Source organism: Hypanus sabinus, chromosome 9, assembly GCF_030144855.1.
Source record: "Hypanus sabinus isolate sHypSab1 chromosome 9, sHypSab1.hap1, whole genome shotgun sequence".
Classification (NCBI taxonomy): Eukaryota; Metazoa; Chordata; class Chondrichthyes; order Myliobatiformes; family Dasyatidae; genus Hypanus; species Hypanus sabinus.
The window spans coordinates 51,891,514-51,912,797 of NC_082714.1; the positions used below are offsets into that span (position 1 = coordinate 51,891,514).

The window sequence follows — 21,284 nt, forward strand, 5'->3', positions numbered from 1 at the left end:
TGAACCCCATTGAACTTTCTTGCTCAACAGTGGCCGTATCCTTTTCCGTACATAAAATTGTGATACCTGGCACCCAATTGTTTGGAAATCTGATAATTCAAGATGTACTAATGAGTGAGACAGATTAAGTGCTCGTTATCCACAACCTGCATAATCATGAAGTCCACTTTATATTACTGGAAGACTATTGTTCAAGGTCAGGAGTTTGCAGCTGGAGCTGGAATCTCGAATGTTTCTGTTTTAATTTGCTTAACAAGCTGAAACTCACTGGATCCATTTCTCACACTCCCTTAACAGGGTTCAGTTTGTTTCCTTTAACTCATCAGGTTCACTGTAAAATTTTTTATACCACTATGTAACATGCAAAAAAGTGAGATAAAAGCATATTGGTGCAACATAATATCTGACCGTCCAGAAAATGTGTTAGTGAACACCCAAGTCCTGAGGATACTGGGTTTTACTCTCTTCTCCTTGAGATTTCCTATGTTGCCTTGCATTGGAATTATGGTCTGGGTTGTACATAGTTGAACGGCTTTAGGGCTGTCACAGAGCTTCACATGCTTAAACTTTCCATTTTTATTCACTCTCAGGCATAAGGAATTGTCCACTGGTTCTGGAGCCAGAGTTCCGTGTGAGCAGGAAGAGCATCTTCCAATGAACCCCTGGATTTGTGAATCAGTGAGGCCAGAGTTCGAGGGCTAGCGGTCAAATTTCTGTCATCAGCAAATTGGGAGTTTGATGGCTTGTGTTCGGTGAACTGCATGTCCTGAGGTCGTTGCCGAAGTTCAAGGCTCAAGAGTCCAATTGCGAGTATGGAAGTTGAGGTCTGTTGCTGAAGCTGAGTCTGTAAGTCTGCTGGGGAAGTTGAAGCCAAACTTCTGCAAGTCCATATCTGCTGGAGGTGGGAGGCCTGTCTTACGGTTACTGCACTGTGTATGTGCATGGTAGGAGGGAGGAAAAAGTTTGTTTTGTTGCTTGCTGTGTTCCGTGTTGTTCTGCCAAGCATTGACGGCTTGACATGTTGGTGCAGGATGTATGGCAACACTTACAGACTGCCCCTTGCACACCCTCGGATGTGTTGGCTGTCATCTCAAACAAGGCATTTCACTCTAAGTTTTGATGCACTTGTGAGAAATAAACTTTAACCTTAATTTCAAAGTAAGAGAAATGCTGGGTATTTAGTATTTCCAACCTTAAATGGCAAATACAAGAGACCCAGATCTGATAGTTATGTGAAGGCTGGATCACATCCGGAATAATTTTATTTGAACAAAGCTAATTGCAGTAAAGCTGGCAAATGCTATAAAATATATCAAATACATTCAATGCACTCTTCAGGACTGACCCATCTCCCAACCAATCTTTATACCTCTCTCCTTTCTGCCTCCATCATAAAATACATACCCCAAGATCCCACTGTACGCATTCCAGCGAAATGACTGTTCATGTTGTGTAACGTTGTGGAAAGGGCAGAACTCATACTTATACCTGCAGGAAACAAAAAATAAGACCATTGAGACCATTGTGTTGGTTCTTTGGTAGAGCTGTTCAATTAGTTTTAATCCCCTACTTTCCCCCCTCGTTGTTATCATTTCAGAGAATCTGTCCTGGATCCAACATTTAACTGCAATACAAAGAAAGCACGGCAGCTACCTTCTTGAAAGTTTGAAGAAAGTCTTTCAGTATGTCACTAAAACTTTGACAAACTTCTATTGATGCACCATGGAGAGTATACTGGCAGGTTGCATCATTGCCTGGTAATGGAAACACCTACAAAAACTAGTGGATACAGCCCAGTCCATCATGGGAAAGCCCTCCCCACTATTGAGCCTATCTACAAGGAGCTTTGTCCTAGGAAAGCTGCAGCCATCATCAGGGGAACACCCAACTCCCCCTGCCACACACACCATCCTATGCCACACACACACAGATCATGCTCTCTTCTCGTTGCTGCCATCAGGAAGGAGGTTTAGGAGACTCACAGCCTACATCACTAGGCTCAGGAACAGTCATCCATCAGGCTTCTGAACTAGAGCGGATAACTTCACTCAACTTCATTTGCCCCATCTGTTCCACAATAGTTTGCAGTTTGCTGTCTTTTGCAAATGGTTGTCGTCTTTGTTGTTAATGGTTTTTCATTGATTCGGTTGTGTGTGAATGCCCACAAGAAAATGAATCTCAGGGTGGTGTATGATGACATAAACGTACTTTGATAAAAAGTTTACTTAGAACAAGGCTGATATATGCAGGCCTCAATTCCTTTTCTCTACCTGTTTCCCATCACCCCCAATCTGTTGATCTTTCACATACTTGTCCATTTCCATCTTAAATATATTTAATGACCTGGCACCACTCTAGGAACTAGGAGCCAGAGTATTTCCAGAAAAGAAATTTCTCTGCAACTCAGTTTTAAATGACCACCCCCTTATTTTGTAACTATCTTTTCTCATCCATGACTCTCTTAACTAGGAGACACATCTCGACATCTACATTGTTAAACTCCACACACCCTCCAATATCCTTCACAGCTTATATGCTTGAATAAGGTCACCTTTATTCTGCCAAACTCCCAAGAAACGCATTGACAGTGGGAACATCTCAATAGATGAATAGGTGAGTGTAGTTTTGTTCAGGAGCCTGATGGTTGAGGGGTAGTAACTGTTCTTGAACCTTGTGGTGTGAGTCCTGAGGATCTTGTACCTGCTACCTGACGGCAGCAGTGAGAAGAAAGCATGCTGATCTCTGATGATAGATGCTGCTTTCCTACGACAGTGTTTCATGTAGGTGCACAATAGCCAGGAGGACTTTACCTCTGATGTATTGGGTCAAACCCACTATCTTCTGTAGGATTTTCCATTCAAGCGTATTGGCGTTTCCATACCAGGCTGTGATGCAGCCAGTCAATATACTCTCCACTACACATCTTTGGACATTTATCAAAGTTTTAGATGTCATGCCAAATCTACACAAGCTCTGAAGGAAGGCTCTGCTGTACTTCCTTCACAATTACACTTATGTGCTGGGTCCAAGACAGATCTGCTGGAATATTAACACCCAGGAAATTAAAGTTGCTAACCCTTTCCCCCTCTGATCCTCCAATGATACAGACAGGATGGGAAAAGTTCAGAGGGCAATGGCCAAATGCAGGTAATTGGAACTTGCTAAGGTTGGCAAGTTAGCATGAACAGTTTGGGCCAAAACACCTGTCTCCATGCTGTACAACTTTGACTTGATCCCAGCTTTAGTGTCTGTGCAAGTCCAGTCTATACTTAACCTATAACCTTTCAGAACTGTTACCCACGGCGAGTTCTGATTTAGACCATTATGCAAGGAATGTGATGATTGTAAGACATTACAAAAGATGCTGGAGTGGATGCAAAATAAAAGATTTACAAAGTCATAACCACAACCAACTGAAAGTACAAAATAGATAGAATTTTCTACTGAAATTGTAAATTTCAAAGACATGGTATATTTTTATGCAAAATACAAGCAAAACTGGGAAATGTTAGGTTTCTGCAGTCAATAAAGTTTCTACTCACGATGACTCGATCATACTGAAGCATTTCCCAGCCAGTCTGTGCAGGTGAGGGGGGCCTGAAAGAAAACAAACGCTTGTACTGGTGACTGATCAGAGACACTTGATCAATTAAATTTGAGCAGCAGGGGAAAGAGGAGTGGTAAATAGGTGAGATGGGAGCAGAAACAATCTGGGACAAGGAGATACAGGGGACACAGGTAGCAGATGAAGGTAGTGAGCAGGTGGCGGTGGGAAACTGAGGCTGGGTAAGACGCAGCTGAGAACGAAGGAGGAAAATCTCATTATCCATTACCTGAAATGGTTGCAGGATTGATTTTTGGTTGAAGTCGGTTTACTTGGGCCATGAAAGGATTATTCAGCCTGAAATACAAATAGCTACATTATACTGAAGTGTTGAGGTACAGTGGTGCCAAGAAGAAATGGTGCTGATAAATAGAAATGGTGCAGAGGAGATTTACAAGGATGCTGCCTGGATTGGGGAGCATGCCTTATGAGAATAGGTTGAGTGAACTTGGCCTTTTCTCACCTGATAGAGGTGTATAAGATAATAGAAACATAGAAAATAGTTGCAGGAGTAGGCCATTCGGCCCTTCAAGCCTACACCTTCAGTATGATCATGGCTGATCATCCAACTCAGAACCCTGTACCTGCTTTCTCTCCATATCCCCAATCCCTTTAGCCACAAGGGCTATATCTAACTCCCTCTTAAATATAGCCAATGAACTGGCCTCAACTGTTTCCTGTGGCAGAGAATTCCACAGATTCACCACTCTCTGTGTGAAGAAGTTTTTCCTCATCTCGGTCCTAAAAGGCTTCCCCTTTATCCTTAAACTGTGACCCCTCATTCTGGACTCCCCCACCATCGGGAACAATCTTCCTGCATCTAGCCTGTCCAATCCCTTTAGAATTTTATACGTTTCAATAAGATCCCCCCTCAATCTTCTAAATTCCAGCGAGTATAAGCCTAGTCGATCCAGTCTTTCTTCATATGAAAGTCCTGCCATCCCAGGAATCAATCTGGTGAACCTTCTTTGTACTCCCTCTATGACAAGAATGCCTTTCCTCAGATTAGGGGACCAAAACTGCACACAATACTCCAGGTGTGGTCTCACCAAGGCCTTGTACAACTGCAGTAGAACCTCCCTGCTCCTGTACTCAAATCCTCTTGCTATCAATGCCAACATACCATTGCCTTTTTCACCGCATAATGAGAGGCATCAATCATGTAGATAGTCAGAGGCTTTTCCCCAGGGCTGAAATGGCTAGCACAAGAGGGCATAGTTTTAAGGTGCTTGGAAGTAGGTACAGAGGAGATGTCAGGGATAAGTTTTTTTACGCGGAGAGTGGTGAGTGCGTGGAATGGGCTGCCAACAGCGGTGGTGGAGGCGGAAACAATAGGGTCTTTTAAGAAAAATAGAGGGCTATGGTTAAGCCTAGATAGTTCTAAGGTCCGGATATATTCGGCACAGCTTTGTGGGCCAACAAGCCTGTATTGTGCTTTATGTTTTCTATGTTTCTAAATCAGAAATAATTGATTTTCTTTCACATTCAGGTAGTTCCAGGAAGCAAGGTTCCAGACTGTTCCTGATTGTGTCTTTGGCTGAAACTCACACCCAGTTACATAGACACATTCTCCCAAGGGTTACAGATCATTCTCTCTCTCTTAACCAAACAATACAAAGATCCTATTTACCCATTATCCACTTTAAATTGAGAGTCCATCTGTGGTATATTTTTGTGTGCTTTCAAAAACAAAAATATTTCCTTTAAAATTATGAGTTTACCATCCATTAGTTTTGAAGAGGCAATTTCCTTTGCATATACAGTTTTAAAAAACACTGGTCTAATTTACAGACTTTGCCCTAGTTCTAAATTACAAAGTTCATGGAAATTCTTCACCTGCCTTTTCAGTTCCTTTTTAATATCTAAGTACTCTGTGTAGCTGCAGCATTATGTCACCTTGCACTCCAGCTAGTTAGAGAAGCAGTCCACTTGCCCTTCTTGATCAGTTTCTGCAATGACTTGGTAAATGAATCACTAATTCTCTCAGGACCTACAGAACCATGAAACATTTTGATTAATGGTTTAGCTAATCCTCTATTCCCTTCGATGTGACTAATACTGACGAGGTTCACCTCTGCCATGACTTACTCTGGATTATCCCCACTCTCTACTACCACTCAATCTTCTAGTCAAGAATATGGCTTCATTTGCACGTTTACTGAAAGTACTTTAAGGGGAAATGAGTACACAAGCACTTTGGGTGCTACAAGGACAATAAGTATCCGAGGACCCTGGTAAAAATACTTCAAATAGAGTCATGGGATTTTTATATCATGACTTTATAAAACATTGGTTAGGCCACATCTGGAGTATTGAGTAATTATGGTCACCCCACTACAGGAAGGGTGCTGAGGCTTTGGAGAAGGTGCAGAAGAGGTCCACCAAGGATACTGCCTGGTTTAAGGGCCATGAGAGGCTGGATAAACTTGGGTTGTTTTCTCTGGAGCACCAGAGGCTGAGGGGAGATCTGACAGACGTTTACAAAACTATGAAGCGTAGACAGGTACTAACTGTTTCCCAGGGTAGAAATGTCTAAGAGTAAAGGGTATGCATTGAAGGTGAGAGAGGGTAGGTTCATGTGGGATGTGTGGGGCAAGATTTTTTACTCAGGGAGTGGTGAATGCCTGGAATGTGCTGGTGGGAGAAGCAAATACATTAGAGGCTTTTAAGAGATGTTTGCACAGGCACGTGGATGTGAGGAGGATGGAGGGATATGGCCATTGTGTAGGTAGGAAGGATTGGTATTTGGGAGTGTTTTTGGTTTGCTTTTTAACTGGCTCGGTGCAACACCGTGGGCCGAATGTCCTGTTCCTGTGTTGTACTTCTACATGATCTATATCTGCTGTGAGTGTCAAACATCCCTGTAGCTCCCGGTTCCCCAGTACACGTTTGCTTCCCTTACACTCAAATGTGTTAGCCAAGCTTCTGAACGTGGGGTTTGATCCACTACCTTCTGCCTCGAGAAGCAACAAAATTAGTAGCCACAAAATACACCGGGAGGAAAAGTAGGGAGATGAAGAAGGTTCTGCGGTATTCTGACCCGCCATGGAATCATATTGTCGCATCGATTTACCCGTAGGTGTTGGGCTCTTCCACAATTTTCATTTTAGCAGCCGAGATAGCCAGAACTGTAAAAAGGGGAAAAATCCATTACTGTTGGAATTAAAGCCCAGAAATACTGAAAGTATTGAGAGCAGCTGTAGCTTTGGCGGCAGTACAGCTGCGGAGACCTGGACAACAGCCGGTCAGAGCAGCGGGACGGATGAAGGATGGGAATCGCACACAATCCTGCCCGATTTGCAGGTGGCGGAGTGGTCAAAGTTCTCGGTGCCCCGCAAACGAAAACGGAACCCGCCGGCTGTGGATTATGTCCAGGGAGGGTGAACGTCAGTCACTGCGATGCCAAACGGGGGTGTGTGGGGTGCAACCCTTAAACCAAATCTCCAGATGGCGGACACGTAACTACCCCGGGGGTCTACTACGGCCGTCACTCGGAGGGTGGCAGCCAGCGGACTCACCCTGCAGCCAGAGGAGGCCGAAGCCACCCATCACCATAACGACAGCAGAGTCCGGCCAACTTCCGGGCCCCCCCACCCGACAGCACGGGGTTCTGGGTGAATTCCCGCGGTCGATGGCTGGGCTGGGCTGGGCTGGGCTGGCGAGGTAGCAGGTACCGAGGGAGGCGTTTTGTCAGAGCGGACCGGCGAGGAGGAGACAAAACACCGGAGAACGGGGACTCAAACTTTCCGCCCGGCCGACCGGGTGACGTCGGGCAAGGCTTGCGTTGATTGGTCGGAGGAGGGAAGGGAATCGACGGATTGGTGGAGCGGTCCTGAGAGGGCGGGACTCGGCCTGTGCGAGGGACGAGGAGCCTCCGTGGCGTGTTGTTGCTGCTGCCGTGGACAGGTTTCCTACGCGGGTGGGTTACGAGTCCAGCTTAACGCCGGTGAAATAACGGTGGCCGTGCTCGTTGCGGCGAGCAGGCCGCTGGGTTTGGGAAGGCCCTGGTCTCGCAGGGTTGGGTTGGTGTGCGTGCCGAAGATGGGGCACAGAATTCAGCGGCAGAAAGAGTAAGGGAAATCCAGAAGCGCCCGAGAGTATGTTAGAGGAAAGAAGGTAACCAGCGAAGGAGTAGGGCCAGTCAGAGACCAGAGGGACATCTCGGTCCTGATGCAGGGCTTTGACCTGCAATGTAATTTTTTTTCATCCACGGATCAGGCTTCTATGCTAAGATTTTCCAACAATTTTTTCTTTTTGGGAAGTGATCTAGGTTGGCCTTGTTTGACTTTTTTTGTGGAATTATCCGTTGTATTGAAGAGGGAATTATGATTGATGCTGTCTGCATAGACGGTAGTTGAGGCCGTCTGATGGTTGGTGACGGCTATGGATGTTGTGTCCCAGCTGTTGTACACAAGTCTGGGCAGTACGATATGGAGAGCCAGCAGTTTGGCCTTGCAGCAGGTTTTTCTTTTCCACACAGCGGATTTAATCCAAAGGAACGGCAGAGACTGATATCATTTGGCACCAGATGCATCGCAGGAATGCTTGGTTGCCAGTCAGCGTTGAAGTTAATTGCTGCAAGGACTTCATCTCTGGATTTTCCCTCGGGGTTTACTCCTGAAACCTTCCCCGTGAATGAGTATAGTCACAAAGCAAGCGGAGCTTTGACATCAGAGTTTTGCTTCGAGATGAGCTGCCAACCATGACCACCGAACCTCATCTGCCCGAAGCAACTGGTTTTAAGGTGCCAGTAACCGACCTTTGCCCCTTCTGTCAGTAGAAACAGTTCTGCCAGGCTTCGTAGCTAAGCCACACGTGAAGGCCAGGAGCTGGGCTTGGTTGTAGGAGGCTATTTGAGATGCACTTCATTGAGAGCATTTAACAGTAGTGGGAGATTGTCCCCACTACCACCCCCAGCTATGACAACCTTAAGGAACCACAGACCTTAATAAGTTACAAACTACCATGTGGAAGATGGGTTCTCCAGGCAAAAGCTTGTGGTATACCGGCTAGTTTGGCAAATTGGATCAAAGTTGGGTGGTTACAGGAGGTAGGGTTCTTCTGTGACCAGCAATTGATTGGTTCTGGGATGCTTGCAATTTGTGGGATGCCTTAGCAACCTGAATGTGAATATGGGGGCTGTGATTAGTAAATTCCAAAGATGTATAGGTTAGGGTACATGCTACGTTGATGCCAGAGGTATGTGTGGGAGCCCAGCACAATCCTCGCTGATTTGACGCAAGCTGTATGTATGTACTGTAAGCTTCAATGTACATGTGACAAATTAAGCTAATCCTTCTTTAGATCTTTAGTGATGGGAGGTTAGTCTTTGCCTACAGAGTAATATTGATCAGTTAATAAGACGGACAGAGGAAAGACAGGTTGAATTTAAAGCTGAAAAATGTGAGGTGTAATGTATTTTTGGTTAAGTAATATAGTTAAAATGTACTTAATGAATAGCAGGACTGCAGGAAGTACAAGGAACAGTGGGATCTTAATGTGCATGTCCAGGCACGAGTGAAGACAGTGATAGAAACGGTGATTAAGAAGGCATGTGGTATACTTGCTGTTATTAGTCTGTGTACAGAATGTAGGAGCAGGGAGTCTGCAACCATATTAATAACATTGGAGAACAAATCTCTTCAAAAGTGTTGCTTCCTCAGAATCTTTTTGTTTATGATAGACCACTTGAAGCTGAACACACGTATAATTTCAGAATACTTGTATCACATAGGAATTTGGAGAAACAAATGAACTTTTATTGGCTATAATGCGTTTAATTGCTTAATGGTGCTGACCCTTTGCAATAGTTCATCTAAGCTAAAAATGTTTTGTTGCTGATTTTCATTTGTACTTAGTGTCTGAGGTTTCTCACTGAAGTATCCACCATTAATCAGCCAGCATTGATGGACTCCAGTTGCCCTAATACCATTTCTCCATGACCACAATGTCCTGGAGAAACTTTTCATCATGCTTGTCACTGACAGCGCCGAGATTTGCAGGGAAGAAATATAAATGGGAATCGACAAAATGAATCTATTTAGTGACATGTTGCACTTCATGGTTTTGTATGCTTGAAGCAAGTTGTCAACCAGCTAAAGGTAGTTTGACGCTCTGTAGTTGCAAGAAAATTTTCAACATCTTTGAATGCCTTCCATGCAATTTTCCCTGGTCCCACTAGATCTTTTCCAATTTGCCTGTTGGTGATCTGTTTGATTTGTGGTCCTTAATCTTGGTAGCAGTTATTCTGACTTGAATTATGAATTTAAATTTTAAAAAGTAGGTGATTTTTTTTAATGGTGCGTGATAGGGAAATTTCACAGTGATTTTCATGATCAGCAGCCCAAAATCCATAAAATACACCTAAGAGTATTCAGGAAGCAAAATCTTTGTTGTCCAGTGTCATTAGATAGGCTATAAAGGAATACTGTGTGTATTTTAGGAAGAATGTGATTGAACTGGAAACGGTGCAGAGGAGGTTCATTGAGATTTTACTTAGGAGGATGTTTAAGCTGGGTTTGGCTTCTTTGTCTTGGAGAAGGTTGTATGGGTGACTGGAATGCCTGTTGTCTGCAAGTTCACTGGAGGACTGTCTGTGTGAGTGGGAGAGAGGAAAGGGGCTTGATTTGCTATTGTTGTTGCATGCTGTGTTTTTCTGCCAAGCATTGTGGGCATGCTAGGTTGGCACCAGAATGTATGGCAATACTTGCTGATGCCCCCCAGTACATCCTTGGGTTGTGCTAGTTTTAATGCAGGCAATGCATTTCATTGTATGTTTTAATGTACACCTGATAAACGAATCTGAATCTGGATTGAGGTACACTGAATCATGAAGAGCATAGCAAGGGTACATAGTGACATGTTAAGTGTTTTAGCAACGAGGTTCATAACCAGAGGGCACGTGGTTAAGGTAAGAGTAGGAGATTAAAAGCATATGTGGCAAAGAATTTTTTCACCCAGAATTGGTTAAAATCTGAAATGCACTGCCTAATGCAAAATGTACTCTTTAACATTTGAGAATTCAGATAAATGTGCAAAATGCTGTGGCATTGAGGCTTTGGGATGAGATTGGGCCAAGACTGCTGTTGATCAGTATAGTTCGGTGCTTGAAAGTCGACACAGACACTGTGAGCTGAAGAGTCTGCTCAGTGTTCTGAGTCAGATCGATAAATTCTCAGATACAGAATGGAGTTAGTGAACAAAACGATGCATAGTTAAAATGTTGTTGATGATGTTTCATGGGCTGACTGCATAGGTTCTCTTTTTATTTCATGAAATGTTGTGTCAGCTGCATTCCCTGCACTGTCAATACCTTTAATCCTATCGCAATCATTCCTCTTCAGATGGGACGGAAGAAACCGAAAAGGGAGAATGCGCCTTTGAAATGGAAAGATGTTCGCCATAGGGACAAGGGCCGATCTTTGGAGTCCTTTGAAGATGATCTTAAAAATGCACTAGAAGGTACGAGATTGCTACCATGTCCTCGTGCAATATGAAGCAAAACTTAGTAGGGAATGCTGTTTGTTCCTTGGCCTTTTGCATCGTGTGTGTGTGGCTAATGCAGACAGTGTTCAAACTTTGATTTTGATTACACTGATAAGCTCTTTATTGTGGTGCTGGTCAATTTCTACCTCCTTTTCTAGTAAGACAGTGGAATGGAACCAGACTGGTCAATCCTTCTCTGTGGAGATCCTTCAGATGCTGAAAGTACTGAGAAACTGTACACTCACTGGAGGAAGCCAGCAGATCAGATTGCATTTGTACAGGGAAGTGAACAGTTGACATTTTGGGCTGAGACTCTTTATCACGATAGGAAAGGAAGAGGGCAAAAGCCAGAGCAAAAGTGTATGGGGATGGGGAGGAGCACAGGTTGGCAGGAATAGGTGAGTCCAGGTGAGAGGGGAAAGGTAGGTAGGTGGGTGGGAGGGGATGGGTGTTGAAAAGAAATGATTTGAGGTGATTGAAGGGGAAAAGGGCTGAAGAGGGAGGATTCTGATAGGCGAGGACAATAGATCATGGAATAAAGGGAAGGAGGTCCTTCTAGAGGAAGGTAATGGGTAGATTGAGGGTGGGGAGGGTTGTTACAGGAGTCAGGGAAATGTCAAACCCACAGACAAGTGTGGTGGTGGTGTTGTCTGGCAAACCAACCTCTACCTTTCTGAGGAGCTCTCCAACGCCACCTCTGTATCAGGATATCACTGAGGAGCTTCAGGCCATGGTCATCATCACCAACCATGTCACCTCTGGAGATCTCCCTCATACTGCCTATGGCTCCCCTACCTTGGACTGCTCATTTCATTACCCAACCACCCTGGTCGTCCCACGTTTCTGAATTTGTGTCTGCAATACTAGTCAGCGGACTAGTTCTGTCTCCTGTAGGAACCACGTACGTCTCCCCTTCTGACAGGTAAATACACATCCATTAAGCAATGCAAGATCACTTAACGCTTCAAAATTGTCCACAGAACGAGCATTGCTGCTGTCCTTGAGTGGTGCTCTGTTCTCAATGGACTTGTGTCCGCATATCTCGACTCACTTTTGTCCCTCTTGGTTCAGTCCCTTCCCATAACTTGAGTTTCAGATTTCCCCCTTGTTCGTAACCCTGAAAGAACATTGATTTTATGTGTGTGTGCGTGCGCATGTGTTGGTCTCTGATGTGTGGGTGTGGTTGACTGTTTTTCTCAGTTGCTGCTAATGCAGTATCTCTTGCACGTGCGTGTGCATGTGTTGGTCTCTGACCCCACGGTATCTTTGATTTTTTTTTTCAGCTGGGGTATCCGAGGATGGAATATGCCCGAAATACCACTTCCCGTGCCCACTGGCTATGTGGGAATTGGGACACTGTGATCCAAAAAGATGTACAGGCAGGAAACTTATTCGCAAAGGTTTTGTCCGCAACCTGCACATCAACGAGAGATTCAGCGGACTAGTTCTGTCTCCTGTAGGAACCACATACGTCTCCCCTTCTGACAGGTAAACACAACATCCATTAAGCAATGCAAGACCACTTAGAGCTTGAAAATTATCCATAGAGTGAGCATTGTTACTGTCCTTGAGCGGTGCTCAGTTCTCAATGGTGTTGCATGGTTTGCTTCTAGTGATCGCAGATTGCAGGTCTTGCAGGCCAGCCCTGTTTTCTGAAGTCAGATCTTGACCAGCAAACTTAAGTACTGTATGTGTGTGGAGCCATTTGGGTAATACATTTTTACTTATTATTATTAAGAGATACATCGCAGTGAGAGGCCCTTCTGGCCCAATGAGCTAGTGCCACCCAATTACACCCATATGACCAGTCTGTACATCTTTGGAATGTGGGAGGAAACCAGAGCACCCCGAGGAAACCCACTGGGTCATGGGGAGAAATGCAAGCTCCTTACAGGCAGTGGCAGAATTGAACTCTGGTCACTGGGGCTGTAATAATGTTATATGGTCTGCTAAGCTGCCTCTGGCCCTGGAAGTTATTCCTGCTCCTATAGCTCTTGGATAGTCTTGAGATTCTTGAGTCCTGTTTCAGTTTTTATTTCGTGTCTGAACACAGCTCTCCAAACATTGTACAAAGTGTAGGAGTTGGTAGTTTTGCCCTGTGGGTTTGCTCTTTTGATTCCCTAACTGGCTAATCCATCTCATTACCACATTCCTGATCACTTCCTACATCTTTTGATTCCATTTGTGTCTGGAGAGTATATTCAGTGACGTAGTTTCATTGCCTTCTGTGTTACTGAAATCCACAGGTTTATCATTATCTGTGTGAAGGAATTTCTCATCTCCAAAATGTCTTGCCTTATATCCTGAGACTGACTCCTGGTTTGAGGCAATTCTACTGTGCCCAAACAAGAGGAAAGTCATTCCTGTGTTCAGTCTGGCCATAATTTTTAAGGGTAAATGTGATGTCCTGTCCTAAATTCTAATGAAATACAGGCCTAGTTCACCTAATGTATGACAGCCACAAATCAGTCTAGTAAACTGTTGGATAAGGAGGCTTTGTCTAATTATAGGAAGATATCCTTGCTTCTGTATCTTTTGTGATGTTAGCCAACATATTAATTTCCTCAACTTCGTGCTGTACGTGTCTGATTTTTAGTAAATTGTTTTTTAGTAAATTGTATACAATGGTACCAGACCCCTTTGTAGATAAATTTTTCCCATTATTATTGGTAGTACTTTTTGTCTTCCCTTTTTTTCTTACCAAAGTGGGAAACTTCTCATTTCTCTATGTTGAACTGCATCTGCAATGACTTCTCTGACTTATAACATTTTTCAGTTCTGATGAAAACATTGTTCACCTAAAGAATTTATACTCTTTCTTTCTCTGTCGGTACTGTCTGGATCTCTGAGTATTTCTAGCATATACATTTCACTTCAAGCTACCAGCTCCTGTAGTATTTTGCTCTTAGGTTTGTTTGGAGTTGATCACACAGTACAGATCAAGTACAGAATAAGAGTCTTACTGCATTGTCTAATATTCTGTCTGCCTAGTTCTGCATTTTGTATCCCTCCAGAAAGATTGTGGAGCAGCGGGGTGTGGCCGTCATCGATTGTTCCTGGGCTAAACTAACGGAGACTCCTTTCTCAAGGATGAAGGGCAGACACCTCCGGCTATTGCCGCACCTCGTTGCTGCTAATCCGGTGAATTACGGGCGACCCTGCAAGCTCTCCTGTGTGGAGGCTTTTGCTGCCACCTTCTTCATTGTGGGTGAGTTGGAGGAGCTATGTTGAATGAGTTTCAGATGCATCCATTCATCAGTTCCGATCTACTCCCATCCGGCTGAGCTGCATGGGCTTTGTGATCCATAGCAGTCATTGGAGACAGAGAGCTGGTAGACTATGGAAGGAATTGCAGCCAAACAGAATCCTGCATTTTCTTGCTTCTGAACGCAGATTGGATGCAGTACCCAGGAAGGACAGTGAAAGAATGTTGCTGTCGTCTTGGAGCAGAGCATAACGTGAAAAGAACTAGCCTGCTCATGGAGAAGGGTAGTGTTGTGCTTCAGGACAAGAGGAGAGTTATGAAACATGGTACCTGAAGGTTGTACAAGGGTATTGTTGCAGAAATGGGAAGAAAGAAGGAATTGGAGCAGGTTATGGGAGTATAAGGAGGGGTTTGAGAGATTAAAATTTAGGGAGAAGACTGACTTATCCTGGTAATAGTGTTTGATTCTTGCAGGGTTTCCAGAACTGGCTGATATTCTCCTGAAGAAGTTCAAATGGGGCAAAACGTTCTTGGAACTGAATCACATAGCCTTGACAAAGTATAGTACGTGCCAGAATGAGGTGGAGGTCCAACAGGCTGAGCAGGAGTGGCTTGCTGCTGAACAAGAGCCAGAAGAAGTGGAAGGTAAAACTCATCTTGTACATGGCCTTCTCTGAAAGTATTCGTTCTGTGTAGGTATGGTCCTTTTGTGACTGAGTATTGATAAGAGTTTGCTCCTCTTCCGGTAGGTGTGTCTGGCTGGTAAACTGGAGCAGTAACTGTGCTTCCCTCTGCTGGAACGCTGGTGAAACCCAGCAAGAGCTTGCACTTTCAAAGAAAAGATGTATGAATGTAAAGTGACTAGAAGATGTGAAATGACTTTGTTATTTAAATTACTTCTCTTTTGCAGATCCATTTGATGTTGATTCAGGAAAAGAGTTCTGTAATCCTAATAGGCCCATGCTTGGAAGGTAAAGACTAAGCACGTGTATGTATATTTAATTGGAAGTCATGGAGGCGTAGGACACTACAGCACAGAAACAGGCTCTTCAGCCCATCAAGTCTGTGACAAGTAATTAATCTGCCTACTCCCATCGATCTGCACCTGGACCACAGCCCTCCATACCCCTCTCATCATGTACCTAACCAAATTTCTCTTAAATGCGTCAACCCTGCAACCACCACTTGCAAGTATTCCATACTTTCACCATCCTCTGAGTGAAGAAATTCCCCCTCATGGTTCCCTTAAACATTACACCTTTCACCCTTTAACCCATAGGACCTTTAGTTGTAGTCTCACCCAACCTTAGCACAGTGACGTCTTACTGGCAGCAAACAAAACTACTAACTACTCAATTAATCACACACTCATGGAGAATGAGCACTGCAATCAATAACTTCCCTTTTCGGAGTTGAGCTTTTGAGCTGCTGGTACAACCTAGCATTTTTGTGGTGTGAACCGAAGTATTGAAGGTACAGGATAGTTGCGACAGATCGAATAGAGGCAACGGCCCGGGCTCAAGAGCTAGGAACAATGTTTCTATGTCTTAAGATCTTATAACTTTCAGTAATGGGGGTGACTTCCCAAGATAATACTTTGAGGATGGAAATTGTGAGAATACTTTGCTAAATTCACATTTCCTTGTATCTTTCACTTAATATTGTTTAAGAACTGTGGAGCTTGAAGACGAAAGTGATGAAGACTCTGAAGAAGAAGATGAAGATAGTATCTCAGAGGAAAGAAGTGAAGCAGAGGTTTGCAGTGAATGTGAAGAGCAACCATCGAACAGTGAGGAAGAACAACTTTCTGGAAAGGCCACTGGGATTGCAGAGGATTGTGGGTGATTTAATGATGAAGAACTTTGCAGAAATTGGTAGGGGTTTCCTCCATGATAATCTATTTTTAAAAATCAGAATGTTCAGAATGCGTGTATAGTTGGGTTAGAACATAGATACCAACCATGTAACCTACTCTAGAAATTGCCTAGAATTTCCTACCACATAGCACTCTATCTTCCTAAGCTCTTTGTACCTATCCAAGAGTCTCTTAAAAGACCCAGTTGTATCCACACATATGTAAAACATGTTATTATCTATCATGTACTTTCTTAGCATTCTTACAGAACCTCATGGACCATTAGCTATTCTTGTATGTGGTAATCTCCAAATAGACAATAGACAGTAGGTGCAGGAGTAGGCCATTCGGCCCTTCTAGCCAGCATCGCATTCACTGTGATCATGGCTGATCATACACAATCAGTACCCCGTTTCTGCCCTCTCCCCATATCCCTTGACCCCGCTATCTATAAGAGCTCTATCTAACTCTCTCTTGAATGCATCCAGAGACTTGGCCTCCACTGCCTTCTGGGGCAGAGCATTCCACACATCCACCAATCTCTGGATGAAAAAGTTGTTCTGCATCTCTGTTCTAAATGGCCTACCCCTTATTCTTAAACTGTGGCCTCTAGTTCTGAACTCACCCATCAGCGGGAACATGCTTCCTGCCTCCAGTGTGTCCAATCCCTTAATAATCTTATATGTTTCAATCAGATCCCCTCTCATCTTTCTAAATTCCAGTGTATACAAGCCCAGTCGCTCCAATCTTTCAACATATGACAGTCCCGCCATTCCGGGAATTAACCTTGTGAACCTACGCTGCACTCCCTCAATAGCAAGAATGTCCTTCCTCAAATTTGGAGACCAAAACTGCACACAATACTCCAGGTGGGGTCTCACCAGGGCCCTGTACAGCTGCAGAAGGACCTCTTTACTCCTATACTCAATTACTCTTGTTATAAAGGCCAGCATGACATTAGCTTTCTTCATTGCCTGCTGTACCTGCATGCTTGCTTTCATTGACCGATGTACAAGAACACCTAGATCTCGTTGTACTTCCCCTTTTCCTAACTTGACTCCATTTAGATAGTGATCTGCCTTCCTGTTCTTGCCACCAAAGTGGATAACCTCACATTTATCCACATTAAATTGCATCTGCCGTACATTTGCCCACTCACCCAACCTGTCCAAGTCACCCTGCATTCTCATAACATCCTCCTGACATTTCACACTGCCACCTAGCTTTGTGTCATCAGCAAATTTGAAACTGGGCACCTGATGGTTGTTTTTAAACCCTTTCACTACTTCAGATGGAAGGAGGCATTAGGATAGCCTCAGTAGAATTGGTCAAATTGAAGAGCTTGCACTTTTTCAGTGTCCTTGACAGTGTAACAATAGTAAACCATTCGCCTCCCAAGCCTAATACACTGTAATGAGATAACAGCTGATAAACATAAGAGATTCTGCAAGTCTAGAACAACACACAAAATGTTGGAGGAACTTAGCAGGTCAGGCAGCATCTATGGAGGGGAATAACCAGTTGGTGTTTCAGGCCAACTCCTGATGAAGGGTCTTGGCCCAAATTCTTGACTGTTTATTCCCTTGCATAGATGTTGCCTGACCTGCTAAGTTCCTTCAGCATTTTGTTCTCTTTTTCTTTTTACAAAACTCAGTTTTTTTCTCTCTCCATTTATGGGATCCAAAGTTCAATCAGAGATTGCAGAAGTAAATCTTAAAATTTTTGAATTAAGTTTGAAAGCTCACATTGGCCCTTGACCTAATTTCTGCACACTTTCTGCGATCTAGCTAGCACATGATCCGGGTACAGTATATTAATGCTGCACTTTTCTCCAGCAAGGATAATTTATTCCAAGGACATGGTGCCCACAATTTCACACATCACTTGTGGGTTTGATCATGGCTTTATAAGTCTAGCGTAACTTCTGTTTCCGTGCACTCTAGTCTTTGAGGTACAAATGACTGCTTTCAATTGGCTTATTGAGTAACTTGTATGACTGCTATTTTAGTAATATAAACAATTTTCATGCACCCCTAACAATCATTAGACCTTCAATATTTATGGATTTTGATGACTTAGAAAATTCTATTTTACTCTTGAGTTCCAAATTCTATAAACTCATTTTTGAATCCACTTGCTTTATTAATACTTCATTGTAATTTAATGCAGCCTTTCATACTGCATTCAATTTTATCTGCATCACCAGCAAATTTGGAGACATGGTGTCTTATACTATTAATGAAGTGAATAGCTGTGGCTCCAGCATTCATCTGCCAAATTGAGAACTCATTCACTACAGTGGAATTATAGAAAATTTATAACACTGAAGGAAACTATTCATTCCTCTATGTTAATTGCAGTGATAAATCTGAGGCCATCCTAACACCTCCTTCCCGTGTGATGTCTGAGGTCCTTGGTGAAGTAGTTAAAAGGTTTAAAAATAACCATCGCAGTCTAAATGGACATTTGGAGATTGCCACATACAAGAATAGTTAATGGCCACGAAGTTCTGTGAGAATGTGCAGAAAGTACATGGAAATCAATAATGTTTCAAAGAATGCATATCTAGCCATTAATTGATGACACAATTGTATATCAGGAAATGGATTGTAAAGCCTTCGATGGTAATAAACATCTTGCGTAGAATTCAGGTCTTCAAAGCTAGAAGAGTTAGTTCCTCCTCCCAGTATCCTTCCTTTTCTCCCATGGTCCACTCTCCTCTCCTATCAAATTCCTTCTTCTCCAACTCTTTACCTTTCCCACCTGCCTGGCTTCACCCATCACCTTCTAGCTTGTCCTGCTTCCCCTCCCTCCACATTTTCATTCTAGCGTCTTCCCCATAACTTTCCAATTCTGAAGAAGGGTCTTGGCCTTGAATATCGACTGTTTATTTATTTCCATTGATGCTGCCTGACCTGCTGAGTTTCTCCAGCTTCTTGTGTGAGTTTCTCTATAAGAATTAATTGTTATTTTGGTAATACCAGATATTGTAAGGCCTAGGTTAAGTCAACCTGTGTGGTGAGACTTTGACATGAGAACCAATTGGGAAAACTATCAGGAACAACAAATTCCATGCTCCTCTGTTTCTATTTGACTCCGTTCCAAGGATGAGGATACTACATAATAGTATCAACCTGATGGCATGAACATTGATTTCTCGAACTTCTGCTAATTGCACCCCCCCACCATTCCTCATTTGTGTTTCCCTCTGTCACTTTCTCTCCTTACCTGCCCATCACCTCTCTCTGGTACTCCCTTCCCTTTCTTCCATGGTCTTCAGTCCTCTCCCATCAGATTCCCTCTTCTCCAGTCCTTTATCTCTTTCACCAAACAACTTCCCTACTCTTTACTTCACTCCTCTCTTCCTGGTTTCACCCATCACCTACCACCTTATACTACTTCCTCCCCTCACCTCACCTTCTTAATCTGACTTCTCCTCTTCTTTTCCAGTCTCGGCCAGAAACATTGACTGTGTACTCTTTTCCATAGATGCTGCCTGGCCTGCTGAGTTCCTCCAACATTTTGCATGTGTTGCTACATAATTGTTGAAGTGAATTATAGAGGTTGTCAAATAACAACCAGTAGTCCAGCTGCATGGATACTAGAATGGACCTGGACTGGCAAATTGATGTGCAACAACTTAACTGGAAAACAGAAGGAACTGGAACAAGATGGGTATTGGAAACAGGATTTAACTCTGCAGAATGATACAAGAACTTGGGACTAACATTCAAAAGTGGAACCTTGGGTGTGGGATTTGTAGAACAAAGGAAAGTCACAAAGCTGCTGACAGTCTGATGATCTCATGCTTGTACTTTACTTTTCCTATTAAGAGTTTGAATAAAGTATATTTTTGCTAGTTTTGAATAGTATATTTTTAATAATATGAAATTGGCACAGCAGTGGTGCAACAGACAATGTCTATCAAGCACCCTCTCAATAGAGTTTCTTCTGTTCTAGTCTTTACTGCCCTTTGAGAAGTGGGGGTGGGATGTCTTCTTCCAGTACTAGGAAACAAGTCCTTCCTATCAAGGCTTGTAAATAATTTTATTGACTTTAATTACATCTGTCTTTTTCCAAAGGAGGATAAATGTCTCTCGTTCTTAGCTAAAATTCTTTCTTTTTCAATCTTTTTATTGAATTTCATATATAAAAAAAAACATAACATAATAATGAATAGGTTATAAGTGCACTAGACTTGAAGTTGAATTAATAATAAGATAACAATATCCTATTAAAATATCAACAAAAAAATAGTACATTAATCAATCAAGCCTATAATAATTATACATGAAAAAAAGTAAGAATAATCATCAAAAGAAAAAAAAATTAAAAAAATACAAGAAAAAAAATACATATTGAAAAAAAACTAAACTAAACTAACATGGGCAATAATAACAGTTTATATGTATATGATAGTGTCAAAAACTCCAGAACTCCATACCAGAACAAGAATAAACAGAAGGTCTGGAAGAGGCCAAATTAATTCATATGAAAATGTCGAATGAATGGTCCCCAAGTTTCTTCAAATTTAATTGATGAGTCAAAAATAGTGCTTCTAATTTTTTCTAAGCTCAGATAAGAAATAGTTTGAGAGAACCACTGAAACGTGGTAGGAGGATTTATTTCTTTACAATTTTGTGATATAGACCTTCTGGCCATTAATGTTACAAAGGCAATCATTCGTCTAATTGAAAGGGAAAACCGATTACCATCCTCATTTGGTATACCAAAAATTGCAGTAATAAAATGAGATTGTAAATCAATATTCCAAACTGAGGAAATGGTAGCAAATATGTCCTTCCAATAATTATGTAAAGTGGGACATGACCAAAACATATGGGTCAATGAAGCCACATCTGAATGACATCTGTCACATTGAGGGTTAATATGAGAACAGAATCGAGCAAGCTTATCTTTAGACATATGAGCTCTATGTACAACTTTAAATTGTATTAAAGCATGTTTAGCACATATAGAAGAAGAATTAACCATTTGTAAAATTTTTCCCCATTTTTCTGTTGATATATTGAAGTTCTTTTTCCCATTCTTGTTTAATTCTACCTGATATTTCTGGTTGTATCTTCATAATCATATTATAAATAAGAGCCACTAATCCCTTCTGACAAGGATTT

The 21,284-nt window shown here is 42.7% G+C and overlaps 2 protein-coding genes across 6 annotated transcripts in view; one reads left to right on the top strand and one right to left on the bottom strand.

The window, feature by feature from the left end:
• gnptg (N-acetylglucosamine-1-phosphate transferase subunit gamma) overlaps positions 1-7,359 on the bottom strand; it is a 22,866-nt gene extending 15,507 nt beyond the window's left edge. The window contains exons 1-5 of one of the 3 annotated variants that reach the window (XM_059979681.1): positions 7,123-7,359; positions 6,678-6,732; positions 3,834-3,901; positions 3,543-3,597; positions 1,405-1,488 (exon numbers count right to left, since the gene is read on the bottom strand). In XM_059979681.1, the coding sequence (XP_059835664.1) occupies positions 1,405-1,488; positions 3,543-3,597; positions 3,834-3,901; positions 6,678-6,732; positions 7,123-7,159 (299 nt within the window). In that variant the 5' untranslated portion in view covers positions 7,160-7,359. Of the gene's footprint in view, positions 1-1,404; positions 1,489-3,542; positions 3,598-3,833; positions 3,902-6,506; positions 6,733-7,122 lie in introns of those variants that run through there. The other 2 variants (XM_059979683.1, XM_059979682.1) reach the window with 2 other exon arrangements.
• Positions 7,360-7,379: 20 nt separating this feature from the next.
• tsr3 (TSR3 ribosome maturation factor) lies at positions 7,380-20,008 on the top strand. 3 transcript variants are annotated; one of them, XM_059979677.1, is made up of 8 exons: positions 7,380-7,523; positions 10,948-11,065; positions 12,373-12,577; positions 14,104-14,297; positions 14,769-14,939; positions 15,205-15,265; positions 15,965-16,168; positions 19,639-20,008. In XM_059979677.1, the coding sequence occupies exons 2-7, from the start codon at positions 10,948-10,950 to the stop codon at positions 16,137-16,139; spliced, it is 924 nt and encodes a 307-aa protein (XP_059835660.1). In that variant the 5' UTR covers positions 7,380-7,523; the 3' UTR covers positions 16,140-16,168; positions 19,639-20,008. The 3 variants fall into 3 exon arrangements, with proteins under 3 accessions (XP_059835660.1, XP_059835661.1, XP_059835662.1); XM_059979678.1 differs by lacking the exon at positions 7,380-7,523 and adding an exon at positions 7,570-7,674; XM_059979679.1 differs by lacking the exon at positions 7,380-7,523 and adding an exon at positions 7,702-7,720.
• Positions 20,009-21,284: the final 1,276 nt, after the last annotated feature.